Genomic DNA, 26567 nt, shown 5'->3' with positions numbered 1-26567 from the left:
CCTCTGGGAGGAAGGAGCTGGAGCACCAGAGGCAAGCTGTGAGGGAAGGGAGGGGCCGTGGCTGTTGGGTTGAGGGCTCCTCACAGTTGGGAGATGATGTTGTGGTGGCAGAGAGACCACTGCATCTGCCCACCTGGCCGCCATGCCTGACCACTCTGTGCTCTCTGTTCTTCTGCCCAGAGCACGATGAGGACCTAGGCCGTCTGCCTGCCGACTGTTCCCTGGGCCTGTTGTGACCATGGCCCCCCGCAAGAGGAGCCGCCATGGCCTGGGCTTCCTGTGCTGCTTCGGGGGCAGCGACCTCCCCGAGATCAACCTCCGGGACAACCACCCCTTGCAGTACATGGAGTTCTCCAGTCCTATCCCAAACCCAGAAGAGCTTAACGTCCGCTTCGCAGAGCTGGTGGTCAGTGTGTGTGTGGGGCAGGGTGTTGACAGTGGGACGGGGGTGGCTGGAGCAGACAGAGCAGGGCAGAGGCAGGGCCCATGGGCTGAGATCTCTACTCACTGAAACTCAGCTTGGGGCTGAGGTGGGCCCCCAGGGAGAACAAGCCACTCACTTGCATGCACCACGAAATGTGTCCCCAGAAGAATGGACCTACCTCACATCTGCCTGGGCTTCTAGACTTCATGGAGCAGCACTTAGGCCGTTATGGAAGGAGCAGGTCCAGGCTTTTGTGAAATGAGGCAGTGAGGAGGCTTGCAGACATCAGAATACTTGCCACCTGTCTCTCTTCTGTTTTCCGGAACTTCCCTGGGATCCTTTTATCTCAGATACAAGAACAAGGGACAGAGTGGGATTCTGTAGGCAGATACCTAGTCCTCAGAGCAGGGGATGATAGGTTAGAGATATGGAGGTAGAGATGCTGTGTTATACCTGGAGCCTGGATTAAGTCCGAGATGTCAGTTACATCCCGTGCCGAGCCCATGGCAGGTGGAAGCTCTGTTTCCCACTGGAAGCAGCTCTTCCTGACTGTTCATGATGCCCAGCTGGAGCAGACTGTCACGCTGCCTTTGTGAGAATCCCCGTATGTGAAACTTCATACTCTGACCACAGAGAGACAGAAAAGGAAAGAAGCATGATTCCTCTCCTTGGAGATCTGATGGTGAGACAAAACCAAGAGAAGTGCCAGATCAGAGATGCGGGACCTGTGGCCCAGGACTCAGGCCTGAACCTGGCACAGCAATGAACACAAGTTCATCTACCATTAGCTCTTGGTCCCTCATTCTCATGGTTGACCATTAGTCAAGTCAGTAGAGAGGCAATGCTGTGTGATTTCAAATGGGGCTTCAGACTTGAATTTTATAATGAGTGTATCTGGTTAACGCAATCTAACCCTTCAAAAAGCAGTACCACTGTAAGATGAGACCATGCAGGTGATATGAAAAAGTTATCCATCTTCCTTATCACATCAGATTTGGGAAAACTCACTGTTGCCTCAATTTATACCTGCCCTTGGAATGGTGCACAGGGTAAGAGAGAACAAAGTATTTACTAGGATAAAACAGCATTTGGAACCTGACTGGTGTCAGTCAGTACTACTAAGATCTGTTTTTTATTTGAATACTGCTGACACCAAATGTATGGGTTGTCCATACCAAGCAGTTCTCCAGTTCTTTGCAGATATCAGCTAGCTATCTGACACTAACTACCCAGAGTTAGTACAGACCCTGCAGATTAAGGGCTCAGAACCACAAGCCTGCCCCCACCCTCCAATCAAGCAGCAATCATAAGAACTAGGTCCTCAGGTTACCCACACTTAGGTCTGACTTGGCTACAAATCAGGGGTTCTCATGACCTCCTCAGTTTCAATAATTTTCTAGAAAAGCTCACAGAACTTTATTTACTGTTACTAGTTTATTATGATAAATAATACAAATGAACAGTTAGCTAAAGAGGTACATTGGGCAAGGCTCGAGTCTCGAGCCCAAGAGCCTCTGTCCCTGTGGAGTTTGGGGTGCACCACCCTCCTGGGCTGAAATGTATTCCCCAACCCAGAAGCTCTCTGAGCCTTGTCATTTAGGGGCTTTTACGGAGATTTCATCATGGAGGCATGATAGATTTTTAACTCAACTCTTCAGCCTCTCTTCTTTTCCCAGAGTTTGGGAAGTGGGGCTGAAAATTCCATGTTTCTAATCAAGGCTTGATCTTTCTGGCAAGCAGCCCCCATCTCACAGCTCTCTAGGGTCCCAACAAGTCACTTCACTAGAAGAAAAGACTCTTGTCACCCAGGAAATTCCAAGGGATTTAGGAGCTCTATTCTAGGAACTGGGGATGAAGATCAAAAATATATTTCTTATGTTGTCACAGGCACAGATGTTTTCCTGAACAGAGTGCATGAGTTTTGAAAGAAGGACATGATGAGAGGTGTTCCTTTCTTTGACCTTTGTATTCAACAAGTACTAACCAAACACCTGTAGCCAGCAGGCTCCTTACAAGGTGCTTTGGCAAAAGCAAGAATGAGTCAGACAATCTTGTCTGCAAGACAGCGTCAGCTATTGAGCAGACAAATGACAATTATTTCTGGAGAGACTACTGTGTGCTGGGCCCTAGGAGGGTCCCAAGGATTAGTGATGGACCAATAGACACAATCTGCCTCTAAGAACATGAAACCTCTTAGGGAAGTCTGATTCTGAGCAGTCATGACAAATGTGGCGAGTGTTTGGAAAGGTGAAGTTCAGGGGGCTTGTGGGAGTGTCTTGTGGGGAGCTTTGCTCTGGACTGGGAGTCACAGTGGCCCCCCCAGAAGCTGTGGGATTTCCGCTGATACCTGCAAGCAGAATAATGATTAGGTAAGTGAATGGGGGTGCAGAACAATGACAGACGGTCCTGCACAGAAGCAGCAGCATATATGGGAGTCTCAAGTTAGAAAAGAGCTGGGTCCCTTTGGGGGACCCCATGAAGATGAGAATAACTGAGGAGTTTGGATTCAATCCTAAGGGCAATAGAAAGCTACTGGAGGCTTTCAGCAGGGATTTGAAGTGATGTGATCTGCTTTCCTACAAGACCATTCAGGGCGCTGTATTGAAGAACGGTTCTGGGTAGACCATTAAGAGACTCTTGGCACAATGCAAGTTAGGGAGAACGGTGGCTTGGACTAAAGTGTTAGCAGTGAGAATGGAAAGAAGTGGACGGACTGAAGAGTATTTAGAAGAAAATATAATAGGACTTGTTGGGATTGGTGTGTGAATAGGGATCAAGGAACACCCAGGTTTCTGACATGAGGAACTGGGTGGATGTTGGGGCCCTGTACAGGACAGGATATGCCAGAGTGGACTCAGGTTTAGGGGACTGGGATGATGAACATGTTCGCATATTCTCTGTGCATCAGTTTCCTCATCTGTTAAATGGGTTGTTGCAAGCTTAATGAGTAAATTTAAATACTTAGAACAGGGTCTGGGGCATAGTGACACTGTATGTGTGTGAGGTTCCTATCAAGGTAGATAGGTACAGGAGGTATTTGGGTCCCAGGGCTTGGGACTCAGGAAACTGGGGGATTGGAGGTACAGGTTTGAAAGAGTTTGGGATTATAATTGAGTCCTTGGGAATGGCCAGAAAGGCTTCACCTGGGGCAGCATAGAGGGAGGCGAGCCAAGGAGCCAGGACATTGCCCTGCACACTTGATGGTAGGAGAGAAGAGAAGTCATCAAGGGAGCCCAAGAGGAACATAGAGTGAAGCAGGAAGGACTGACTGCTTGAGAATGTGCTTGTCAAAGAAATCAGGAGAGAGAGACTCAGTAAAAAGTAATTGGCCTGCAGTCATAGGCTTCCTGGGATGAGCCGAATAGCCAAGGAATGTCCGTTGATTTAGTAACAGAGACCAGTGGCAATGGAAGACAGTGGGTAAATGACCAGAATACAGTGATGAACATAACTGCTCTGGAGTTCAGGAAGAGAGAGGAGTTCTTCCCTGGGAAGAGCTATGAAGGCTTGCTGGAGGACTTTGAGCTTGGGAATTAGACCAGAGTCCTCATGTAGGGAGGGCATTCCAGATGGAACTAATTGTATAAGTAAAGCAGAAGAGATGCAGTCTGTGCTGGAAAGGGTAAGGTGCAAGGTAACTCTACTTTTTCTTTTACTTCTGATTCTGACCATGGAAAGGAAATGGTTCAGAAACCTCAAGCAGGCCTCTGAGAATCTTGACTAATGACACTCCTAACACAGGTAGAGAGTGGGTCTAGGGAAGAACCTTTGTTTAGCATTAGACCTGCAGGAGTCTTCAGTTCCAAAGGCAGGTGAATTGATGGGCATTGTTTCAAATCGCCTTGGGTGTGCTGCCCGGAGGGCCGCCATGGGCCACGTGGGGCTGCTGAACACGTGGAATGGGGCTGGTCTGAACTGAGATGAGCTGTAAGGATAAAACATACACCAGGTTTTGATGACTTAGTCTGAGAGAAAGAAGGTAAAATACTTTGATACATGTCGAACTAATCATATTTTAGCTATTTTGGGTTAAATGAAATGTATCATTAAAATTGATGTCACCTATTTCTTCTTAATTTTTTAATGTGAATGAAAAAGTTTTGAAACACATGTTGCTCACATTATTATTTCTATTGAACAGTTCTGGTCTATGTGAAGGAAAGTCTTAAATGTTCACCCTTGAATAAAAATATACTTTTCTACTTCAGGGAAAAGATGGTAGAGGCTGATATTTAAGACCCTTATACTTACTTAGATGTCATTTTCAGTGTTTGTCATTTTTGAAAATATAAAATTAGTAATATTATGCTTTATTGCCTTAATGTGAGTTTTGCTTTTGATTTAAAAAAAAACCACCCTTACAATAATTGAGTTGAAAAGCATACTATGTTCCCCATGGTCCATCAATTATTTCTTTAATGGCTCCTGGCATAGCTCATGAGTCACTGAAGAATCCTCAATAAGACAGTTCGTAGGGGCCATCCAACACAGCCAAGCCTGTAAGTCACCCCAGACTATCTAGAGAGTTACCCTAAATTTGATGACATCAGAACCTTCCCAGTTGTCCTCCTCCAGAGGTGTGAGCCAGCCTGGTGGAGCCCCCACACTGTGTAGGGACAGCCTTGCTGGTGGTTGGGTTCAGGGGCTGCCTCTGGTAGGCACATCTCCACAGGAAGCAGATCAGTGCCTCCCTTGGCATGGCATGTCTTTCTTGCCAGGAGAGCTGCCCAGTTCCTCATCCTCACCAGCCTGTGCTGGGACCCAGGCTGAGGTTGGTGGGGAGCCAGAGAATTTCTGGGGGAGAGACTCGAAGGGCAGGGAGATGGGGGTAAGGACAGATTGCATGTGTAGATTGACTCCTTTCTTTGTCAGCCCTCGGCTGAGGGTGTTTCCAAGCTTAAGAAAGTCAAAGGAAGGAAGACAAGAAACGCTGGGGAAGAGGATTAGGAGCTAGCTAAGCAATGAAGGAGATGGTCAGGGAGCAGGGGGCCGGCAGGAGGAGGTTGGATTTGTCTAGAGGAGGTCGGGGTGGACAAGAAGTGAGGGAAGCGTGGATAGACACAGCTCAGGCTTGGGTTGAAACAACGGGTTGGGGGAGGGCTGGGGCTGCTTTTCTAGCCAAAAAGGAAAGAGAAGTAGCCTGAGGGATAGGCTTGGGGGAACTGTAACTTCCTGTAGCGCTAATGTCAACCATCTCTGGGTTCCTGACCTATTTTTGGTTGTCTTCACAGGATGAATTGGATCTCACTGACAAAAACCGGGAGGCTGTGTTTGCGCTGCCCCCTGAGAAGAAATGGCAGATCTACTGCAGCAAGAAGAAGGTGCCATCTCTGACCCCTTCTGCTGCCACCTCAGGGTCCTCGGCATGGGGCAGCTCTGGCCTCCATGCTCACTCATTCACTCAACAGATATTCATTCTACACCAGCGCTGTTCTAGCGTCGGAGAAAGGACAGTGAATCAGTCAGGACAAAAAAATCACTGCTCTTGGAGCTTGCACTCAGGGAAATAGGAGTCAGTTTTTCAAAAACCTTTTAGACCAGCACCTGATGGATTCCAGGAGTGGTGCCTGGTCAGGGAGGTACCAAGATGCCAGGTCTAGACTCCCTTCTTGTGCTTGTACCCATGTTTGGAAGGCACGTTCTCCTGGGACGGAGCTGGGACATCTCTGTTGTAAGGACTCAGTTTTGGGGGTGGGGGTGGGGGTGGGGGCCACCTCTGGATCTTTAGCCCCTGCCCTGTCCCAGGCCCGGCCTCGCAGGGCAGCATGTACATTAGGGTCACACCTCGGTGCCTGTCTTCCCCACACTTTCTGCCCTGTCCTCTCATACATTAGAAGGCCATTGGTCTCCTGACCACAGTGCTCCCTGCAGAGGGGCGTGCAGGCTCCCCTCCGGGCTTGATTGGGCTTTACCCCCTCCCTGCTGCTTTCCCAGCTGCTCTGCTCTTTTCTGCCTCCAGCTCCGTGTCTCTCTTGATCATCTCTTTCTTTCTGGGTCTCTCTTGTCCTCTTCCATGTCAGCTGTTCTGTTTCTTTCACTGTTGTCCTTTCCTTGTCTCATCTTCCTCCTCTGCCCTCCACTCTCCCATTTTCAGACTTGAGGCTTATTCCTCTGAGCTCTGAGTCCAGGGGTTTAGAGGTTAGGGCTTGGTTATTCCTGCACCCAAGGCTCAGACCTACTCCCTTGTGGGACGAGACAGGCAGGTCTGAACTGTTGCTACTTTGTCATCCCTGAGTCTGTTCTAGGCCTTTTTTCTTGCTCTTCTCACTCAGGGTATTTGTCTCATCCAGGGCTCCATACTGAGCCAGACTGACCATACAACGTAAGAGAACTAGAATCACAGTCATGCACCATTCTAGAGTTGGAAGGAACTGAGAAACAATCCAATATAGTCCTTCTTTCTACTTTTGAGGCAAGGACAGCCTAGGGAGGCAATGGCTCCTCCAAAGTCAGCAGCCAGTGATGACAAGTGGCTGTCCCGTTGCTAGAACCCAGGTCTGCTGGAGTCTGGGACCTGTGATGAGACGCTTGTGTTGCACATACTACCAGCCATGGTCTACTATACTTATGCACATTTATTAAGCCCCTGCAGCATACTATGCTCTTTGTCTAGGAATTTCACTGTGAGAAAAGCAAGTCTTAAAAAAGCTCAAGTCATAGAAGGAAGGGAGGGAGGGAGGAGAAAATTAATTCCAGGAGTAATTAATCTGTCTCATGCATCTCCATTTTCCATCTATTTACTGTGGAGCTCCCTTAAGCTGATCTCTTAATACAGCTAGAATAAGAGTATTAAAACATAGTACATCTCTCTCTGCCTTCCAAGCCAAATTATGCATAATTTCCCTACACATTCACACCTCTGTCTGCAACACTGTCCCCACCTATCTTAGCTTCAGTAATCCTCAGTAACTCAGCCCAGTCCTCTCACAAGCCCCCAACCCGACTTCCCTCTAGAGTTTTCTGTGTTCAGTGAATCCCAATCCCTCCCGGGTTTCCATGGCCCACTATGGATAATTCCACCCTAGAGCATTTATCACCCTGCCTCTAGCACTAGACTATTGTCTGGAAGGCAGACACTATGACTGGCTCAACGCTTTCAGTGTACTGATTGGCATGAGCAGGTGCTCGTTAAGTGCACGTGGAATGGGTAAATGATGAACCGGGGAAGGCAGGAAAGTGTGTGTTTGATGATGCCTTTGTTTTTGGCTCTGTTAGAAGTTAGCATTTGGGGGTTTCAGCCATGGAGACTTAACCCAGAGGGCCAGGTGGAATCACAAAGACTGAATCAAGGCACCTTTCCTGCTGGTCTAAAATTTGGGTTTTATAAAACAAAACCATGGAGCCCAAGTAGATGGAGTTGAGGGATGTAGGGCAAAGTCCAGGCCAGCTGGCAGACAGGTGGTTGGTCAGGAAGATGCTAGAGGGGGTCAGTTTTCATGCTGATTTGAAAGCAGGAGATTGGCAGAAAGCAAAGGAGGGGAAATGTCCAAATGGGACAGGGACAGGAAGGAGCACTGGGTGTGGAATTCCCAGAAACAGATCCTTTGGCTGGAGGAGAGGGCTGGATTTTCAATGATCAATAACTCCCATCTTTCTCGCTCACCCTTATGGAGGAGTCAGCTCTCGGGACCTGACGGCTGGGCCACAGTCCTCTGATCTGGGCTCTGCCTCCAAGCTGCACAGCCCCCTCCTGAGTTTTTCTAAAACCCAGGGTCTTGGGAATTTCTCTTTCCCTCTCTTTGTAAAGTTATTATTTACTGAGCACTGTATGTCAGGTACTGCACCAAATAATTTATGTCAGTGTTCCTCAAACTATCTGAAAGACCAAGTTTTTAATTTTCTAAACTGTCACAGACAATACTTTTGTACAATACAATGAGAACGATATTATCAGAAAAGTAAAATTTGGAGAAATAGATGTATAAGATAGAAGTACACATTTTTATTAGATACAACAGAAATAAAATTATATTTTATTAGAGTCAGAACAAATGTAACAGGAAAAAAGAATTTACTTTCAATTGTATAAATTGTCCATTGAAAGTGTATATGGCTGCACAATGGTTGGCTGGTCATGAGATCAATGTTCATGATCTGCATTTTACAGAGGAAGGAATGGAAGCCTGGGGAGATTTTGTAACTTCCTTAAAGTCACCTTGCGTAGGTGGACTGGAAAATGAATCTGCTGACACAGAATGAAGCTGAGGATCTCAGGCCATGGGCTTTGTCTTGCCGGTTGGTTCATACAGTTCCTTCTTCCTATTCCAGGAGCAGGAGGACCCCAACAAGCTGGCCACCAGCTGGCCTGACTACTACATCGACCGCATCAACTCCATGGCTGCGGTGAGTGGTTGCCCCTCTCCTGGCTCCACAGGGAAGGGCTATGCGGGAGATGGGGCTTCCCTTGTCTGTCCCTGCACCTCACCTCACACCCCACTCACTGGGGATCAGCAGTTTCCCAGGGTTGCCCGAGATTTCAACAGACTCCCTCCCTCCCCCAACCATTTAAACATTTGGTAACCATTTGTGTGTCACACAGGCTTGGGAAATAGGCTGGGCCAGTAATTCTCCCCACTTTACAGGGGAGGAAAGTGAAGTCCAGGTCTTCTCAGTCTGACACTCTGTCTCATAGAACATTCCTGAGGCCTCGTCCTTGCTGAGGCGAGCGTGGCCCTCCCTGGTCACACCTGGGCGGGGGGAGTAGGGAGCCGGGAGACAGGCAGTCCGGCGTCACCCCACTCCCTGCCACAGATGCACAGTCTGTACGCCTTTGATGAGGAGGAGACAGAGATAAGGAACCAAGTGGTGGAAGACCTGAAGACGGCCCTGCGGACACAGCCCATGAGGTGACCCAGCCTGCTCCCCGCCCCTCACGCCCTTCCCCCACCCCTCACTGGGGGGTGGGGGGTGGGCGTGGGGTTCCCGCCTACTTCCTGAAGCCTCGCGCAGGCTCACCCATCCTCGGCCCCTTGGCCAGCTCCAGTTCCCAGCATTCCCTAGTCCAGCTCCCATTGCTCCCTCTCTGAGGCTGCCGGAAGGTGGGCAAGGTGGGGAGGGGGGAAGGTGACCACAGGAGAATAAACCTCAGGTCCTAAGAGCTATCTGAAGGGAAGCCGAGGGCTGGTACTTGTCCTCTGGGGAGAATAGAACAGGCGGGAAGGTGGCCATACGGAGAAGGGACACCGTGCATAAGAAAGAGTTCTGAGAATGAGTCACCCAGGGAGACGGGTGTGGGTGAGAAACGCTCCAACCACCAGGGGGAGACGTGCTGTCTCTGGATGAGATTTCGCCTGGTAGAGTAGGAACAGTCAGGCAAGGAAAAGGGAATGACGTCTCAAAGGCAGAGGAAACCCCCTCCCCGAGCCCAGGCCCACTGCGCCAGGGTCCAAGGACGGCCAAGAGCCACAGGAACTTCTTGCATCTGCGTTCTGGCTCCGACCAGCTTGCAGGAGCCAGCTGTTAAATTTGCAGCAGTTTTGCAAGTTGGTTGTTGAACATAGCTGTAATTAAAATGTAAATTATATGAAATTACGTTAAATAAATTATATCAAAAATAAAGGTAATAAATAAAACCAAAAGTAATAAATACTTGAAACATTACTCCCTAATTACCTAATGATTTTACTGTTATGTATATTTTTTATTGTTATGTACTCTCTTGAGCTTATGCCCATTGTATATGCATGGTGGAAATACCATAAACAAGTCCCAGGTCCATATTCAGTGACATCACATTGATAGCCTGAAAATGGCTATGCTGGCAGAAATTGGCAAACACCACAATCAGGGCTTTCTCCTTTCTTTCTCCAGAGAGCTAGTTGTCAAATGTTTAGCAGCACACTGGTCTGTCTGTGTGCATGTGCGTGTGTGTATGCGTGTGTGTGTGGGCTGAGCTCTCTGCCCCTGGACCCAAAACAGATCCTCAAGGAAGATGGGAACATCCTAATCCCCATCACCGCTCCGGTTGGTGGGGGGTCTGGTGTGGGAAGGGGATGCAGGAAGGTGAGGAAGTCAGGAAGTAGAGGGGTTGAGGGGAGGTTGCCAGGTTCATCTCCCACTTTAATTAATTTCTCTTTCCCTTAAAATTCTAATTACAAAGTTACACACAGTCATGGTGGAAATTTTGTAGAATACAGAAAGCATATAATAGAAAAGGTAAATAATACCTATTTTTAACAACTTAATTCAAGAGAGTATTCTATTTTTCTAGGCATATTGTATAATACAGAAATACACACAAATACACCATTATTATCAAATGTATTAATTCCATGTAGTGCTTCCCTCAGCTCCATTTATCACATTTCCTCAGATCACTAATTATTGTTCTACTAAGTCAAGTGTTCAAAGTCTTTTAGTGTGTGTGTGCATGTGCGTTGTGTGTGTTATGCCACAAATGATTATAGTACCCGGGTGAAACCTATTGACTACTTATCAGAATGGTGCTTTTAAGTAACTTAATAAAATAAGTAAAAACAGTGTAAGATAAAAAATAAACCAGTTAAACTGAAATATAGTTACCAAACATTAAAAATTTGTGTAGTAGTAGTAAATGTGCTTCTTTGTACCTCAAATAGCCATGAACTAGCAAGCACCATAATTTTGAAGGGATAATGAGTAGAAATGATACTTTGAGATTCCTGCAACAGCTATAATTTGTCTGAAAATAACTGTAGTTTCTTTGGGTGACCAAGTCACAGATTCTGCTAATACTAATGTAATGTAGTTTATTGCTTATATTTGTCATTGAAGGAACTGCTAACTTTCAGTCAGAGGTTACCAAAAAGAAAGGCATAATTTTCTTTTACCATTCAAGTTCATGGACTCCTGAATGTTAGCCATTGACTCTTTAGGGGAACACAGACTCCAGGTGAAGAATCCCTGAGCTATATGGTTTTTAATGTTTTCTGCTAATATTCAGGAGAACTCATCTGTTTTCTGAAGGATCCCTTGAAGAGTACTTTCCCTGGCCATGGACCCTTGTCTCAGTGACTCTGATGGGCCCCTTGTCTGGAAGTCCTTGTCATCTGACTGTAATTCTCTCAGCTCCCATCCTTGCTGAGATGAGTCTCCAGGTTTAATAGTCATGATAACTATCGTAATAATTTTGGAGAATTTGTATCATCCCCTTCACCTTCAGAACATCATAGCTGTGCAGCTCACAGTCGTGGCTTGCAGATGCACAGTGTTTAAAGGCAAATAAGATGCAAGTCTCCTGTGAGGGTGATAGGATTTCAGTGCTTTAGATAAACTTTATAAAGGAGCCAAGTGGCTACTGCAGGCGAGACACAGTTGTACACAGGGAATGGGGTAGCTATTTGCAGAATGTAAACAGAATGCTATGCAAATAGGATAGCTGTTTTGCCAATGGTTCTTGCCTGGGCAGGTTTGTGACCCGCTTCATTGAGCTGGAGGGCTTGACCTGTCTGCTGAATTTCCTCCGGAGCATGGACCACGCCACCTGTGAAAGCCGCATTCACACCTCGCTGATTGGCTGCATCAAGGCTCTGATGAACAACTCCCAGGGGCGGGCGCACGTGCTGGCCCAGCCGGAGGCTATCAGCACCATTGCACAGAGCCTGCGCACAGAAAACAGCAAGACCAAAGTGGCTGTGCTGGAGATCCTGGGCGCTGTGTGCCTCGTACCTGGTGGCCACAAGAAAGTGCTTCAGGCCATGCTCCACTACCAGGTGTATGCGGCAGAGCGCACGCGCTTCCAGGTGAGGTGCCTGGCAGAGGGCTTATATAAAAAGTCAGGAGGACCTTAAGCAATAGGACTTTGACTAGGAAAATGGACTCCTTACTAGATCATGGGTTTCTTGAAGCTGGAATATTTATCTGCTTCATTTTTTGTGGTTCTGCATCTCTGAGCCCAACACCTAGCTCACAGGGGCTCAGTCAAGAATTATTGAATTGAAAGCAATTGCTGGGGTCAAGATTTCAGGCCCTATACCTGGGCCAGTGCCTGCGGTGGGGACGCTGGGACCAGTTCTGGGAGCTCAAGATCATGCCATTCTCTTTTCTTCTCCCTGACCTGCCCCAGAAAAGCAATGAGGTAGACGACACATAGAAAGTGTTTTGGAGTAAGACTCAATAGATGTGCACTGTCTTTGCAAACCCTATGGGTTATTCATCAGTATAGGCTATTGTTTATTCTGTCATCAAACATTTTGAAGCTCTACACTGTGCAGAAAGTGGCCCCTGACCCTTTGCAGAAGATGCAAAAGAGATACAAGCCAGACCCATGCTGTCAAGGAGCTGGGCCGGGATTGCTCAGGAGCTGTAAAGGGCTGAAGCAGCATTTCAGAGCTGCCCAACAGTGTAGACCAAGCCCTGAAGGAAGCAGGGCGGTGCTGAGATTGAAGTGTGTGTGTGGGGAAGGCTAGCTGGGGGAAGGGCCAGGGTAACTTGGATAGATTGGGTAGTGAGAACGGGTGGGGCATGCTGGGTAGCTGCAACCTGGGGAAAAGGCACGGATGTTGGACTTAGAGCAGCCTGAGCCCTCCTCTCCTCTTCTTTCCTGCCTTTCCATCCAGACACTGCTGAATGAGCTAGACCGAAGTCTGGGCCGCTACCGGGATGAAGTGAATCTGAAAACAGCCATCATGTCTTTTATCAATGCTGTCCTCAATGCTGGAGCTGGAGAGGTGAGCCATCTTCTCCTTGCCCTTACTGTTTCCTGACTTTCTGGACCTGGGGTAGAGCGTGTGAGTCCTTCCTGGGGGAAGTGGGAGAAGGAAGGGCCCAAGGCACCTGGCTGGGGTGGCTGTCACTACCATCATCATCTTCAGATTATCTTCATCACCTCTTGCCTCTTTGGTTTGGGGCCCAGAAAGAATAGCTTGTCATGTATCCTGCTGTCATGAGGGCTTCTTGGGGAGTTTCCTGCATGGGTAGCACTATGTTTTGAATGTGTCATAGACAAACCCTGAGCTTGGCTGGCCGATGATGGCTTAGGGTGGTGGGGGATCATCTATGGGAGGAGGGCAAGTGTTGGATCTTCTTTCTAGAGGTTTCTAAAGACCTGATTCTGGACTGGTCTTTGGGTTGGCTGTTCATGCTCTTCTAGCACTTTCTCCTAGGTGTGACTTCATGTTTTCCTTCCTTTGGGGTCAGAATGGGGTTCTCAGACCATAAAAAAAATAGCAACAATTGAAGAAGAACTTGAAGAGTAGGTGACTCTTCAAATTCTATGCCAATGTCAGCCTGCCAAGGGACAAAAGGGAAATTTAATGATCTCTGCTTTCCCCTCTTTTCTGACAGCATACTTTTTCTTTTGCATCCAGTCCTGATGACCTGAGTTAGGTGAGGTGGATTGAGGAAATAAGCTGTCTCTAAAATGCTGACATCACCTTTGTCAGTCCTAGCTATTTATGACAGACATCTGTTCTGATTAGTTGGTAACCATAAACCATACCTCATCAGGTAATGAATATGAATATCACTCCTGTAGGTAAGAGTAATATTGTACCCACTTTATAGATGAAAAAGCTAAGGCTTTCCCCAAATTACAAAGCTAGTAAATGGCAGAGCAGGGATTTTAACTAAGATCTGTCTGATTCCAAAGGTTATGCTTATCATTCTACAATACTGTTCTTTGATGAAAAAAGCTAGAAGAAAAAACTCGTATTTAAAGGAAGTGAGGCAGGAGACCTAAAAGAAATAAATAACAAGGTCAAAAGATGTCTCCTTCTACCCTTTCTTGGAACTCTGGGACCTGAAGCTGTTCTGGATGAGTTTGCTACAGGAGATGTGGTGGGACAATGACTAGAGTAGTGAGGAGGGGTCCACTGGGGGATCCTGTGGAACAGGAGACCAGCCGATGAGTCTGGTCCTCTCTCGTTGACCCCAGGATAATCTGGAGTTCCGCCTACATCTACGGTATGAGTTCCTAATGTTGGGGATCCAGCCTGTGATTGACAAGCTCCGGCAGCATGAGAACGCCATTCTAGACAAGTAAGGCCCGAGCCGCCTGTCCCCACTGCCACCTCTGGGGACAGGGCCTCTGTGGGGGTTGGTCAGGACTTTGGTGGCGGCTGTCCTTCCCACTGGACACCACCTGCCATGCCCAGCATGGATTCAGAATCAGCTCTGTGGGCGGAGGGGACAGCTTTCCCACCCCCTTGTCCCACCACCCCCTTGACCCACATCTTACCTAGGCCTCTGCCTGCACTCTTTGCTCGCCTGCAGTCTCATCTCTGATGTTTTAGACAGGCTGAGCTGTAGTCCTCAGCTAGGGCAGTACTGGCCTCTGGGGGGCATTTGGGAACATGCAGGGTGCTCTTTGGATTTCAGATGGCTGGCTGGGGCCCTGCTGGTGCTGGCTGTTGGAGGCCAGGAGTGCTGTGGGCCCTGCAGTGCAGCCCTGCTCAACAAAGACAAGCCCTACTCCAAATGCAGTCCACAAAGACCCTTGATCAAAGGGCATAATTAAATGCCCACGGGTCACCAGGGAGCCCCTCTGGTCTGTCCCATGGGTACAGACTGTTGCATTACACTGGGTCTTTAGGGAGAGAGCATGTATCCTTTTGAGGTGGAGTTGGGGAGTGGGTGAGGTAGCAAATGAGGGAGATTGGCTTTGAGGCTGACATGGGAACAGTATGAGAACATGGGGGAGGGTAGATGTCCAGCAGTGGTTCTTGACTGGGGGTGATCTTACCCCCCATCTGGCAATGCCTGGAGACATTTTTGTTGCCAAACTTGAAAGTAGGGGTGGGGTGGGGGGCTGCTGTTGGCATCTGTTGGTTAGAGGTCAGAAACCCTGCTGAGCCTCCTACAATCCGCAGGCCAGCCTCCCACAACCAAAGATAATCCTGCCCCAGTGCCGCTAGTGCCAAAGGTGAGAAAGCCCAATGGATGGTGACAGGATGGACCTGGGCGGGCCCATTCACCTACAGACAGGCGGCTGCTTTCTGCTGTTTCCCTGTTGCCTCAGCTGAATGAAGCATTTAGATTTAGCTGGTGCGGGGCTCCAAGGGGCTATAGCCCCCAAGCAGGGATGTCCTGGTGGTGATGTCTGTCCTGTCTACCCCCACATTCTTCCAGACATCTAGACTTCTTCGAGATGGTCCGGAATGAGGACGACCTGGAGCTAGCCAGAAGGTTTGACATGGTGAGGAGCCTGCAAGGGTGGGTGACCGTGGGGGCTCCCAAGTGGCCACACGGCCACTCCTCCAGACCCTGTGCTGTGGTAGGCCCAGTGTGGCGGGGTCCCCTGTGGGCGCCCCATCACCAGGCCCTGCTTCTGGAGCCTGGCTGTATGTTGGCTCTGTTGGGTCTCACCTGGCTGGCCTTACCTGGCAGGGCACCTACATCCTGGGGGACCATGACCCCCAAAGGAAAGGGAACCAGCTCTTACACAGGATTAGTCACAAATGCCTTTTCCCCCTGCTGACATTCCCCCTGCCTTCCAGTGGTTTTCTGAGTCACCCCTGCCATGACCACTAACAAGATCATGTTCAACAAACCAAATTGTATTTTCATTTTAGTTGTAGTAATCCTGAAAATACACATCTCTGTTGCTTAAATATTGTATAATAAAACCCCTATCTGAATGGAAACCTCCTTTTGGTGTGGTGCTTCAGCCACCAAGCACGATCCCATTACATTGTCACAAAAGCCCTGGATGTACTGATAAGGAAAGTGAGCTTAGAAAGGATAAGCAGCTCGCCTGTTGTCACAGTAGGTCCCGTATTTGAACCCAGATGGGTGGAGCTATGCTACGTGCTCCTTGACTCACCTGTGCGCCTGCTCCCTTCCCTTACTTTGAACCAGTAGTGCTCAACCTGGAATGGTTTTACTGCCCCTGCCTCTGGGGACATTTGCATTGTTTGGAGACATTTTTAGTTGTGCTAGATGGTGTGAGAAGGATGCCACTGGCATCTGATAGATGGAGGCCAAGGATGCTGCTGACTACCTGCAATGAACAGGACAGCCGCCATAACAGAATTGTCTGGTCCAAGATGCTGGTAGTGCTGAGGCTGAGAAGCCCTGCTTTCTCTCATGAGCACGGCTCCCTCCTCCTCTGCTCTGCCCTGGGGCATGGGGCCCAGTGGATGAAGGCAGGGTCTTTTCTCCCCTATCTTTTCCTCTGCTGCCTTCTCCACCTCTTACATTGTGCCCTCCACTCCCCCAGGTCCACATTGACACCAAAAGTGCTTCCCAGATGTTTGAGCTGATCCACAAGAAGCTGAAGCACACCGAGGCCTACCCATGCCTGCTGTCTGTGTTGCACCACTGCCTGCAGATGCCCTGTGAGTAGCCTGCACTGCCAGTTCCCTCAGCCAGCCTGAGCCTGGCCTGGGACAGGTTGAGAGAAAGTATCAAGATCTCCCTGGGTTGGTGAGTCTGACCATGTCTCCCTTGGCACAACCCCCAGGAGGAGAGGCCACAGGACCTGGACCCCTCCTCTTGCCTCCCTCTGTGGGGTCAGGACTTCCCGTCACCCAGGAGTGGTGCTGGGAACTCCGTCCTGGGCAGCGCCAGTGTCCTAGTCTAAGCAATAGTCTGATCATTGCCAAATCACCAAGCTCTGGCTGTTGCTCATTATAGGGGAGTGGTAGTCCTGTTGGGGACTTCTGGAAAGAAGTGCTGGGGAGTAGCACAGATGTGGAGGTTGCATGCCTTTTTTTAAAAGGTTTCATCAGCACCTCCATCTAGGCCTTGCTGGCTCCCACCCTAACACCTTTGGCCCTGCCTCTCTTTACAAATACCAAACTGTCAGCACGTACAGAAGCAGATGCTAAGCTCTTAAGATCCAGGTGTGCATAGTAACTGAATAAATTATGCATAATTACTAATAGCCACCCCAGCATGCAATTTGAAATGAGCTTTCACTGTACCACGTGGTATTTAAGCTCTTCACAAAATAGAATATTTGGAAAATTCGTGTGGCCCACCAGTGTGGTCAGCCTAGACAGGCTCTTTAGTGGTGGTGATGGTGGTATTGGTAATTGTGGTGAAGGTGTCAACAGCTACTACTTTCTATGCCAACTCTGGGCCGGGCGTGATGTGGGGCCTCTAGCACAGTGTCTCGGAACTGCAGAGGAGCTCAAGGAATGTGCATTATCATCTCTGGTTTACATGAATGAACTGGAGGCTGTGGGAGTCTCTACATAGGGACTGTGTGCACTGTGAGCCAGTGACTGGCCTTACCCTGTTTTCCTGGGTGAAAGGCAAATAGAAAACTAGGCCACTTTGCAATGCATGTGTCAGGGGAGTGACAGAAAGGAAAGGAGACAGTGACCTGGACTGGGAAGTGACCAATGCTTCTCCAAGACTCAGTCCTGAAGGTCTTCATGGACGATGTGGGAAGTTCCTGGGAAACCTGACTTCTGCTCCCACAAGTTCCTGTGTTTGGTGTTCCATGGACAATGTGAACAGGTCCCTCTCTTCTGCCTCAAAAGGGGGCTTTGCAGACATGACCTTCTACCTTGTAGGCATTTATGGTTTGCCTTTGAGGTCAAGAATGTGCTGTTTGACTGCCTTGGAGGTCAGTCAAGACAACGTACTTGATATCAAGAACCAAGATATGAACTTCAAATTGTAAAATAAATTAGTCATAGGAATGGAATGTAACCAGTAATACTGTAATATCTTAGTATGGAAACAGGGGGTTGCTACACCTACCACAGTGAGCATTTAGTAATGTATATAATTATTGAGTCACTGTGTTGTACATCTGTAACCAATATAATATTGTAGATCATCTATATTCCAATAAAACAATAAAAGTCAAAATAAAAGACCAAGGAAGAGGAGCTTATGGCTACACATGAAAACGACGGCTGTGTGCAGGCAGATCCTGAGCAGAGGATGAGACTGGGGCCCTGGGACATCACGCACGACACCCCATGCCTTTGCCTGCAGAGTTCAGGATCACCCTCACCAAGAAATCTGCCTCGACTTCCCTCTTCTCCAACCCACTGGACTTCCTCTCAGTGCATCTCTGTAGTTAGTTTTTCTCTCCATTCATTTTTCTCTGTAGGGCAATAGCATGGATAATCTTAAAACCTTTTCTTTTTAAAACATTTCCCTGGAGACGTAATTATTTAGCATATAATATTTGGGAGCAGATTTACTTTCTTAAAGGTCTTTTTCTTTGGATAACGTAAAAAGCAATTTGCATTCCCAAGGCATAGGATGCTCAGGGTAGCAACAGGGAAGAAAGCCTGCCAGAAAGCACTTAGGGAGTAGAGAAATATATCTAGAGGGCTGACACGTTCTTGAAGGTCAGTTGCAGATCATCAGGAAATGACTGGATGTGTGAGTCTCCATCATCAAAAACTGCATTGCCTCCTCTGTCAGGTTGGGAGATTGCCAAAGGAGAAGGGCCTGCCTCACCAGCCTGAGCCCAGGTGCTGACTCCCGGGCAGGGCCCCAGGGTGCTCCAGGGTTCAGGAAACATAACGATGTCTGTCGTTTCTCAGACAAGCGGAATGGTGGCTACTTCCAGCAGTGGCAGCTCCTAGACCGCATCCTTCAGCAGATTGTCCTCCAGGACGAAAGGGGTGTGGATCCTGACCTAGCTCCCTTGGAGAACTTCAACGTGAAGAACATCGTCAACATGTAAGCAGTGGCCAGCCCTCACCTGTCTTCCTCCTCCTTCCTTATCTCTCTCCTACTGGGGGTCTCACTAGTGAAACCTCACTTCTGCTCTCAAACCAGCTGCCTTCAAGCAGAACTTGAGTCATGTCGTCCATTATTGCTCTCTGAGATAATGAAATGTTCCATATCCGCCCTGTCCAAATGTGGCTGCTAAGTGCTTGACAGGTGGTTAGTGTGACTGAAGAAATGAATTTGAAGTTTATTTCATGTTAATTAAATTCAAATGGCCACGTGACATATGGCTAGTGACTCCCTTGTTGGACAGCGCAGGTTTATGGAGGATGTACACAACTCTCAATGGTCTACTGCATGGAGCGGATGGAGGGGGACTGGAACACAGTAACCAGAGGAGCCTTCTGCAAACTATGGCCTGCGGGCTAACTCCAATCTTCCAGCTTTTTTTGTAGGACCCAAAGCTAGGAATGGCTTTTACATTTTAAAAGAGTTGTTAACAACAAACAAACACAAGACTCTACAGGGGATATAAAACCTAAAATATTTACTCTGCCCCTTTAGAGAAAGTTGGTGACCATTACTGTGGAGCAGGTGATTTAACCATGAGGCTCTTTCCCAAGAAGGTCGGAGTCTAAGGTCTTCTGGTCTGTCATCTTAGACTGACTCTGGGTATAGGGAAATGCAGAAAATCAAGTTGAAAGTCATGTCAATTAATATTCAGGCCTTATGTTAACATGCTGACTTTTAATGTTAAACTTTTACTTAACTTTCACTATGAGTCTGAGCCAGTTGCCCTTAGAGAGATAAACTGGCTCTCAGTGATTCATTGTATTGTATTCCAAAGGCAGGGAGAAAATAATTTGTGAACCCTTCATGCTACTGTTTTCATTGGCACAAATATTTGGATGTCAATACAGTTAAAATCCTAACTGGTGTGTTGGCCAATTGCAACTATAATTGCAGCTTTGTTTTTATTTTTATTTTCTACTAACTCTTTATGCTATTTAGTGGGAAAGTTTCTCCTCTGCCAAACAATGAAAAAGCCTCAGGTCCAATGAATGTCTTGCTTCTTATTGGGCAGTGGAAGTCCTAAGATCATTTTAAGCTGCCAACCTAGTCCCGAATCTGTAACTGGAAGGACTAGTCTCAGATGTGGTCAACATTCTAGATTTGATTTAGCTTTAGATCTCTCTCCTTCCTGGGTTGAGGCCGAAAGCTACAGTGGGAAGGGTGTGTGTGTGAGTGAGTGTGCACACGTGCGCGCATGTGTGGGTGTGTTGGCTTCTTTTCTCTGTTCTAATGCTCTTCTAACCCCTTCTGTCACCCTTTTCTACTACCAAACCATTTCTGACTCCCACCAGAGGCAGCATAGGGCAGGAAGGAGAAAAGGTCTTGCTTGATCAGGTAACTTAGTAAACAGGTTTCCTGTTCTCTGGGCTTGGCGCATGGATAAAACATGAAATGCATTCCTCGAATCTTCAAAAGTTGCTGGGTGCCTCTCAGTAAAACCCTGGTAAATGCCCATGCAAGCTTGTCGTTTTTTTCCTGGGGCTGGTACCATCTCCTCTTCCATCAGCTTCTGCACTGGCAACCCAGGGCCCACAGACTTACGCTACACAAGTCCCTGGTTTTCTGCCAGCAGAGCTTCTTGGGCAGTGCTTAAATGGCTCCAGCCCAGTTCTTCCACGATGCTGACATCTGGCCCATAGCAGCCCTCATGCAGTCTCTGTACCAACAAACCCCAGGAGTGCCAGCCAGTCCCAGCACAACGCTGGTCTCCGGTATTGTTCCTCCTCTGGACCTGCCGGGCCCCAGAGCAGGTCCCAGTCCATTACGGCCCCTTCCCAACATCAGGGAACATGGGGCAGCCGTCTCTGAGGGGGCGCAAAGAAGCCACTTCCCCGGAGGGTGGTGAGGGAGGTGGCTCCCCAGCGAAGGACAGCAGTGGCTCTCTCCAAAGAAATCTCTTCAGAAACTATTTCCCGTCCAAACTCTGGTTCTTCTTTTCATCCTTAATCTGTTGACAAGGCCGAGAGTCATGGATCCACATTTCAGATTTACAAAAGAATGATTATTGGGATCTCGCCTTGGGATATCCCCCCTCCCGTACCTTGGTGTCTAGGCGAAAGTTCAGTTTTAACTGCCAATGACATGAATGAGGATTTCCTAAGGTGCAGGCTCACCCCTCTTCTCGCTCAACATACTCATTCTGTGCTGGTGGCCTGGGCAAGGCTCTTTCACAGTGGGAGCCTGGACCACGGTAGGGCCAATATTTTAATCTCTGTTAATGCAAAACCTGTTTTTGCAAAGGGGTGTAGTCATTATGTGTGAAGGGAAGCCTGAGACTTAGTTCGCTGTTATCTCCATCTCTGGCCTCAGCAGCCTCCATACATCACAAAGGGGTTGGATCATAAGGTGTATGAGAGGCCTTTCAGCTTTCACGGCCCTCGGAGAGATGCATGATGAGCCTGGGCAGGGATGGGGAGGATGGGGACTCGGAGAGACATCGGAGAGTAAAAATCCTAGCCTCCATGATGTGGGTAGACAGATTAGAAATCACGGTACCAAAATGGGGAGTCGGAGATGACATGCCTTCTGGGAATCTGTGAGCCAGTGGTGAGCAGACCCTTCTCTCCACAACCCACCAGGCTCATCAATGAGAATGAAGTGAAGCAGTGGCGAGACCAAGCCGAGAAGTTCCGGAAAGGTGAGGGGCTCCGTCTGGACCTGCTGCCGCCTCCGCGTATCCCCCGCCCCGCCCAGCTCAGGACCCACCTCTCCTATCGCAGGGACACATGTAGGCACATTCTCTCTCCCCACTTCTTTTCCTGACTCCCTCCCACCCCAGAACACACAGAGCTGGTGAGCAGGCTGGAGAGGAAGGAGCGGGAATGTGAGACGAAGACGCTGGAGAAGGAAGAGATGATGCGCACACTGAACAAGATGAAGGACAAGCTGGCCCGGGAGTCCCAGGAGCTGCGCCACGCTCGGGGACAAGTGGCGGAGCTGGTAGCCCAACTCAGCGAGATCTCGGTGCGTGGGGACCCTCCTCTCCTTTTAACAGTTAAGCCAAGAACTTCAAGGTAGGGTGACGAGAGCAGGTGTGGGGAGGGGCTGCAGAGCCCAGGATCAGGGAGAGGAGGGTCGGAGGTCTCAGCCTCGGATGGAGGGGGCACCTGAGGCTGTCGGGTGGCACCTTTGTGTTAATTAGAAAAAACAGTGCTCTTTCCTTGGGGTGCCACTGTCCCAGAAAGCACACCTTGGAGAGCAGAGAGCAGGCTGGGGTGTGGCTGCCCCACCCCTCAGCTGGACGCCCTGGGCGGGCAGTAGCCTACACAGCTGTAGGCATCAGTCCTGCTCTTGCGTTGTGATGTGTGGCCTTCTCCAGTGTCTGCGTGGGTGTGTGTTTGACTTATGTGTGTGTGTTTGTGGTCGTATTTGTGTGTGTTGCATATTTTGGATTCAGAGAGAGAAAATGGGGGCCAAATGTATGCAGGAGGTGAGAGCAGGACGTGGGTCTCGGAGAGGTGGAGATGGGAGTAAGGAGAGGAGTCGTGGTGGGGACCTGGGGCATTCCTGCTGACAGCTCTGTCTCTTCTGCTTTTCTTTCTCCCCACAGACAGGACCTGTATCTTCCCCACTTCCCCCTGGGGCCCCCCTTACCTTGTCTTCCTCTATGACAACCAGTGTCCTGCCTCCACCCCCACCCCCTCTGCCGTTTGCTTGCTGCCCCCCACCGCCACCACCACCCCTTCCACCCGGTGGGCCTCCAACTCCTCCCGGTGCCCCACCTTGCTTTGGCATGGGCCTGCCCCTCCCTCCGGACCCCTTCCCCAGCAGTGATACCCCACTCAGGAAGAAGTGTGTTCCCCAGCCTTCCCATCCGCTGAAGTCCTTCAACTGGGTCAAGCTGAATGAGGTGAGTAACAAGGAGATCAGTAGGTCTATCCTCCTAAGGAGGCCGCCGGCCCATGGACTGGCTACCCACTGTTTGTAGATCTCCTCCCTGGGTTCGTTCTTTGGCAGGTAAGGCTGGGCATAGTGGATGCAGAAGATGGGGTCTGCTGATGCCAGACAGCCCACCATCCACTGGGAAGGGTACCTACCTGGGAGGAGACAGCCTGGCACGTGATGATGCTCACACTGGCAAAGCCACCTGCAGGTGGAATGTATGTACGCTGAGTGCTAATGGAGTGATACAGATACCAGAGCAGGGGCCAAGCAGCGGTGCATTCTAGACAAGACAAGGGCTGGGCTAGAATTTCAAGGATAGGGTCAGGTTGAGGAAAAGGGTAGAAGATATAGGCAAAGATGTTGGGCCAAGGTCTATAGATGGTAAAGATGAAGGCAATTGTTCAAAGGATTGAAATGATGAGGCCATGACAGAGGGGGCATGAAGCACCCATGCAATGAAGAGTTTGATGTCAAGCTGCAGCCGTTTTGATGTCTTCCTGGGTAATTGTGCATGCTGGCTACTTTGCTACACTGCTCAGCAGTGAGAGGCCCTCATGAGTATTGCCCACTAAGAATCACCAATCCCAGGTCCACAGGTGGGAGTTGATTCCTTTGTTGGATTCTCATAAGCATCGAGTAGAGATGCCTTGGGTCACATTAGACTGCTCATAATTGAAGGCCAGTTCCAGCCTGGGGCAGGCCTTGTCTCTGGTTCTATACTATGTCCCATAAGAGGACCAGTGGCTTCGTCTCTGAGGTAAACACATACAAGGTAACTAGGTCAATTAGCCTGACCCACACTCACACCATGAAGACAACAGCCATGCAGACATCAGTTTAGATCTGGGACTACGAGATACCCTCTGCCCATGTTGTATGGGCCTGTGGAATTGACTCTTAGGGAATTCATAACCGTACCATTCTACATGAGCTTAAATGAGCCCAGATGGAGACTCAAGTGGGAAGAGAGGTGGGATTACTAGTAGGTGGTCAGCTATTTGTTCGATGCCTTCTCCTAATGGTAGACCAGCCAGCCAGTTGGTCTGAGGTCTGCTTTGTATAAAGCTTCTTTCTGGGGAATGTGACCAATAATAACAAAAGGTGAGGCATAACCTTGCCTTCTAAGAGCTTTGCATCTGGCAAATTAGGAAGTGTGTTCAAGGAAAAGCCTAGAGATCCTGGGGATGAAATGAAGGGGAGGTTTAACCTCTAAACAAAGTAGACTTGGCTCTAACTAACTGTGTGACCTGCAGCAATCACTCATTATATCTGTACCTCAGTTCGCTTGTCTATGAGATGACCCCTCAGATCCCTTCCATCTCTGGTCTTAGAGTCTAGGTGGAAAGACAAAGCATGAACCCAGCCCCCTCATGCTCTCCTGGGCCTCTGATAACATCTCCCATCTGAGTCATGAACATGTTAGAACCACTCGTTAGCAGCATTCCGAATCAACACTGTTGAGTCTGTACCAACTGCATCGCACAGTTGTGCCGTGCAGATGCTTCTGCACGGACAGGAGGCAGGCCAGAGAGGCCACCTGCCCGTGAGCCGACAAGCAGTTCTGCAGAAGCACAGGCCGCGTGGGAGCGCTCATTGTTCACGATCGGGAATCATATATTTTAGGGGGGTCAAATAAGAAACATTTTTTGTCTCGTGCTTATAACTTAAGGTTTTAAAAAGGTAATGGAAAGTTGATTAGGCACCCCAACAATTAAGGAAAACAGAGCAATTATTTTTGCCACATTTCCATCACCCAGAGCATTGTGCTGAGGATTTTCTCTGGGGGTCCAATAATAATAAAGTTTATATAAATTCCTCAGGGACCCAGAGCAGGCCAGAGTTTCATTCCTAGACTGGAAAGTACAAGGTTGATGGATGAGGCGATGGAGAGCACTTACAGGAGGCGTAGATGTTTCTCAGCAGGGGTGGGGTGCAGAGGGCCATCCAGTAATACTTACGAATCTGTTATTCCAGGCCCCAACTTTTAATTGTATGACTAGGGCTGAGTTCATCATTTGGGCTTCAGGTTCCTGATCTGTAAAAGGAGGGTAATTTTGACACACACTTCAAAGGATGGTGGTGAGGATTAGCTGACAATTCACAGGAAGTAATTGGAACAGTGACTGACACATAGAAAGTCATAATAATAATAATAATATTAGATTAGTTATTATTAGTGGCACCGTGCATGCTTTAAGTATGTTATCCTCACTCCAACCCAGCAAGTAAGCCTCAGTGAAACCCGGATTCCCTTTGGGTGACATGACAAGAGGATGGGTAGCCAACAGCCCCACATGATGATGGGCTGGGGGTACAGGCTGATGGGGTCGTTCTGACCCCAAGTGTTCTAGGGGAGAAAGCTAGTGAAATGTGTTTTGGGGTAAGAGTTCCCTGGCCTGTAAACATTGTCTCTCTCTAGAGGGGCCAAAGCCCCAGGAATCTAGACTGGTGGTGGTGAGCTCTTGGCCAGAATAGTATAAAAATTATATTCAGAAATTACTGTGCACGGGAGGCACCTCAAGGCAACTTGGAGAAATTGAGGATGTGGAGAATACCAGGAATAAATGTACCTCTCTCTGGCTCTAGACCCCAGCCACACTCCACAAAGACTGGAAAATATGGGAGAGGGAGAGGGAGGGAGGGAGGGGGAAGGGGAGGGAGGGGGAAACGAGGGCCCAGATTCTCAGCCTGTTGTCCCATGGGAGCCTCGGCCCCGCGTTGAGCATCCAGCCCTCCTACTGCAAACCTTCTCTGCTCATCCTGGCCTCGCTAGGAATATAAGCAGTGCGAAGCCTTACCCCTAGGGGCCTTCCCACCGTGTCCGCCCCTACTCGTGGCCTGGATGAAGATGGGGCGCCGGTTAGAAGTTTCCCCTCCCTGCCGTCCCAGATTTCATTTCCCTTCCTGTCCTGTTTCTGCCTCCTGTGTACTCCATTCCAGGAGCCTTGCTCCTTTGCCCCAGGGCCGTTCTCCTACCCCACGCCTGCTCCTGTGTACACACACGCGCACACACACACACACACACACACACACACACACACACACACACACACACACACACACACACACACACACACACACACAAAGTAGTTCTTTCTGCCATGAAAAGAATGCGTCTGTATTGGGTTTGGCCAGTTGCCTGTATCCCTTGCTGCTCCAAGCTTCCTAGCCCGGCATTCCACAAGAGGGTCCCTGGCCTTAGGAAGGCCACAGGAATGTCCCCACCCCCCTGCTCTGGCCTAGCCTCCCCTTTCCAGAGTTTAAGAAAATAAAACTGAGGGAAAGGTATGTTTCTCTCTCCAAGCCTTGCTGTGGGGGAGATGGAGGGAGGCGGAGGTGGGGCATTAGGAAGGCTTCCTGGCTGCCCTTTGGGCCAGGGGAGGTGGAGAGATTCTGTTCGAAAGGAGAGCAAAGCTCTGATTAGGTGAGGGTTCTGGGGGGGAGAGAGTGGAGCACCGTGAGAGGGGCTGTGCTCTCTGCCATTATCAGGGTGTTTACAAGGCCCCTGGGCTTCTTGGTTTGGCTAACAACTCCTCCTCAGAGAATACCAGACCGTCCCCTCTGGGGTGCGGGTTCAGTCTAGAGTCCTACACAGAGGTGGGGCAGTGCCTAAGCTGAGAGCCCTTGG

At 49.0% G+C, this 26567-nt stretch overlaps 1 protein-coding gene across 1 annotated transcript in view; it reads left to right on the top strand.

Moving 5' to 3' along the window:
- Positions 1–26567, top strand: part of DAAM2 (dishevelled associated activator of morphogenesis 2) — a 106303-nt gene that overhangs the window by 61270 nt on the left and 18466 nt on the right. Inside the window, exons 2-14 of the mRNA XM_036907156.2 lie at positions 181–406; positions 5656–5745; positions 8693–8767; positions 9176–9270; positions 11811–12144; positions 12961–13071; positions 14277–14380; positions 15470–15536; positions 16560–16677; positions 18853–18991; positions 21634–21692; positions 21834–22018; positions 22605–22904. Coding sequence (XP_036763051.2) covers positions 239–406; positions 5656–5745; positions 8693–8767; positions 9176–9270; positions 11811–12144; positions 12961–13071; positions 14277–14380; positions 15470–15536; positions 16560–16677; positions 18853–18991; positions 21634–21692; positions 21834–22018; positions 22605–22904 — 1845 coding nt within the window. The 5' untranslated portion in view covers positions 181–238. The remainder of the gene's footprint in view (positions 1–180; positions 407–5655; positions 5746–8692; positions 8768–9175; positions 9271–11810; positions 12145–12960; positions 13072–14276; positions 14381–15469; positions 15537–16559; positions 16678–18852; positions 18992–21633; positions 21693–21833; positions 22019–22604; positions 22905–26567) is intronic.

Source organism: Manis pentadactyla, chromosome 16 (assembly GCF_030020395.1).
Source record: "Manis pentadactyla isolate mManPen7 chromosome 16, mManPen7.hap1, whole genome shotgun sequence".
Classification (NCBI taxonomy): Eukaryota; Metazoa; Chordata; class Mammalia; order Pholidota; family Manidae; genus Manis; species Manis pentadactyla.
Note: the sequence above shows the minus strand (reverse complement) of the source record. Positions and strands in the feature narration are given on the sequence as shown.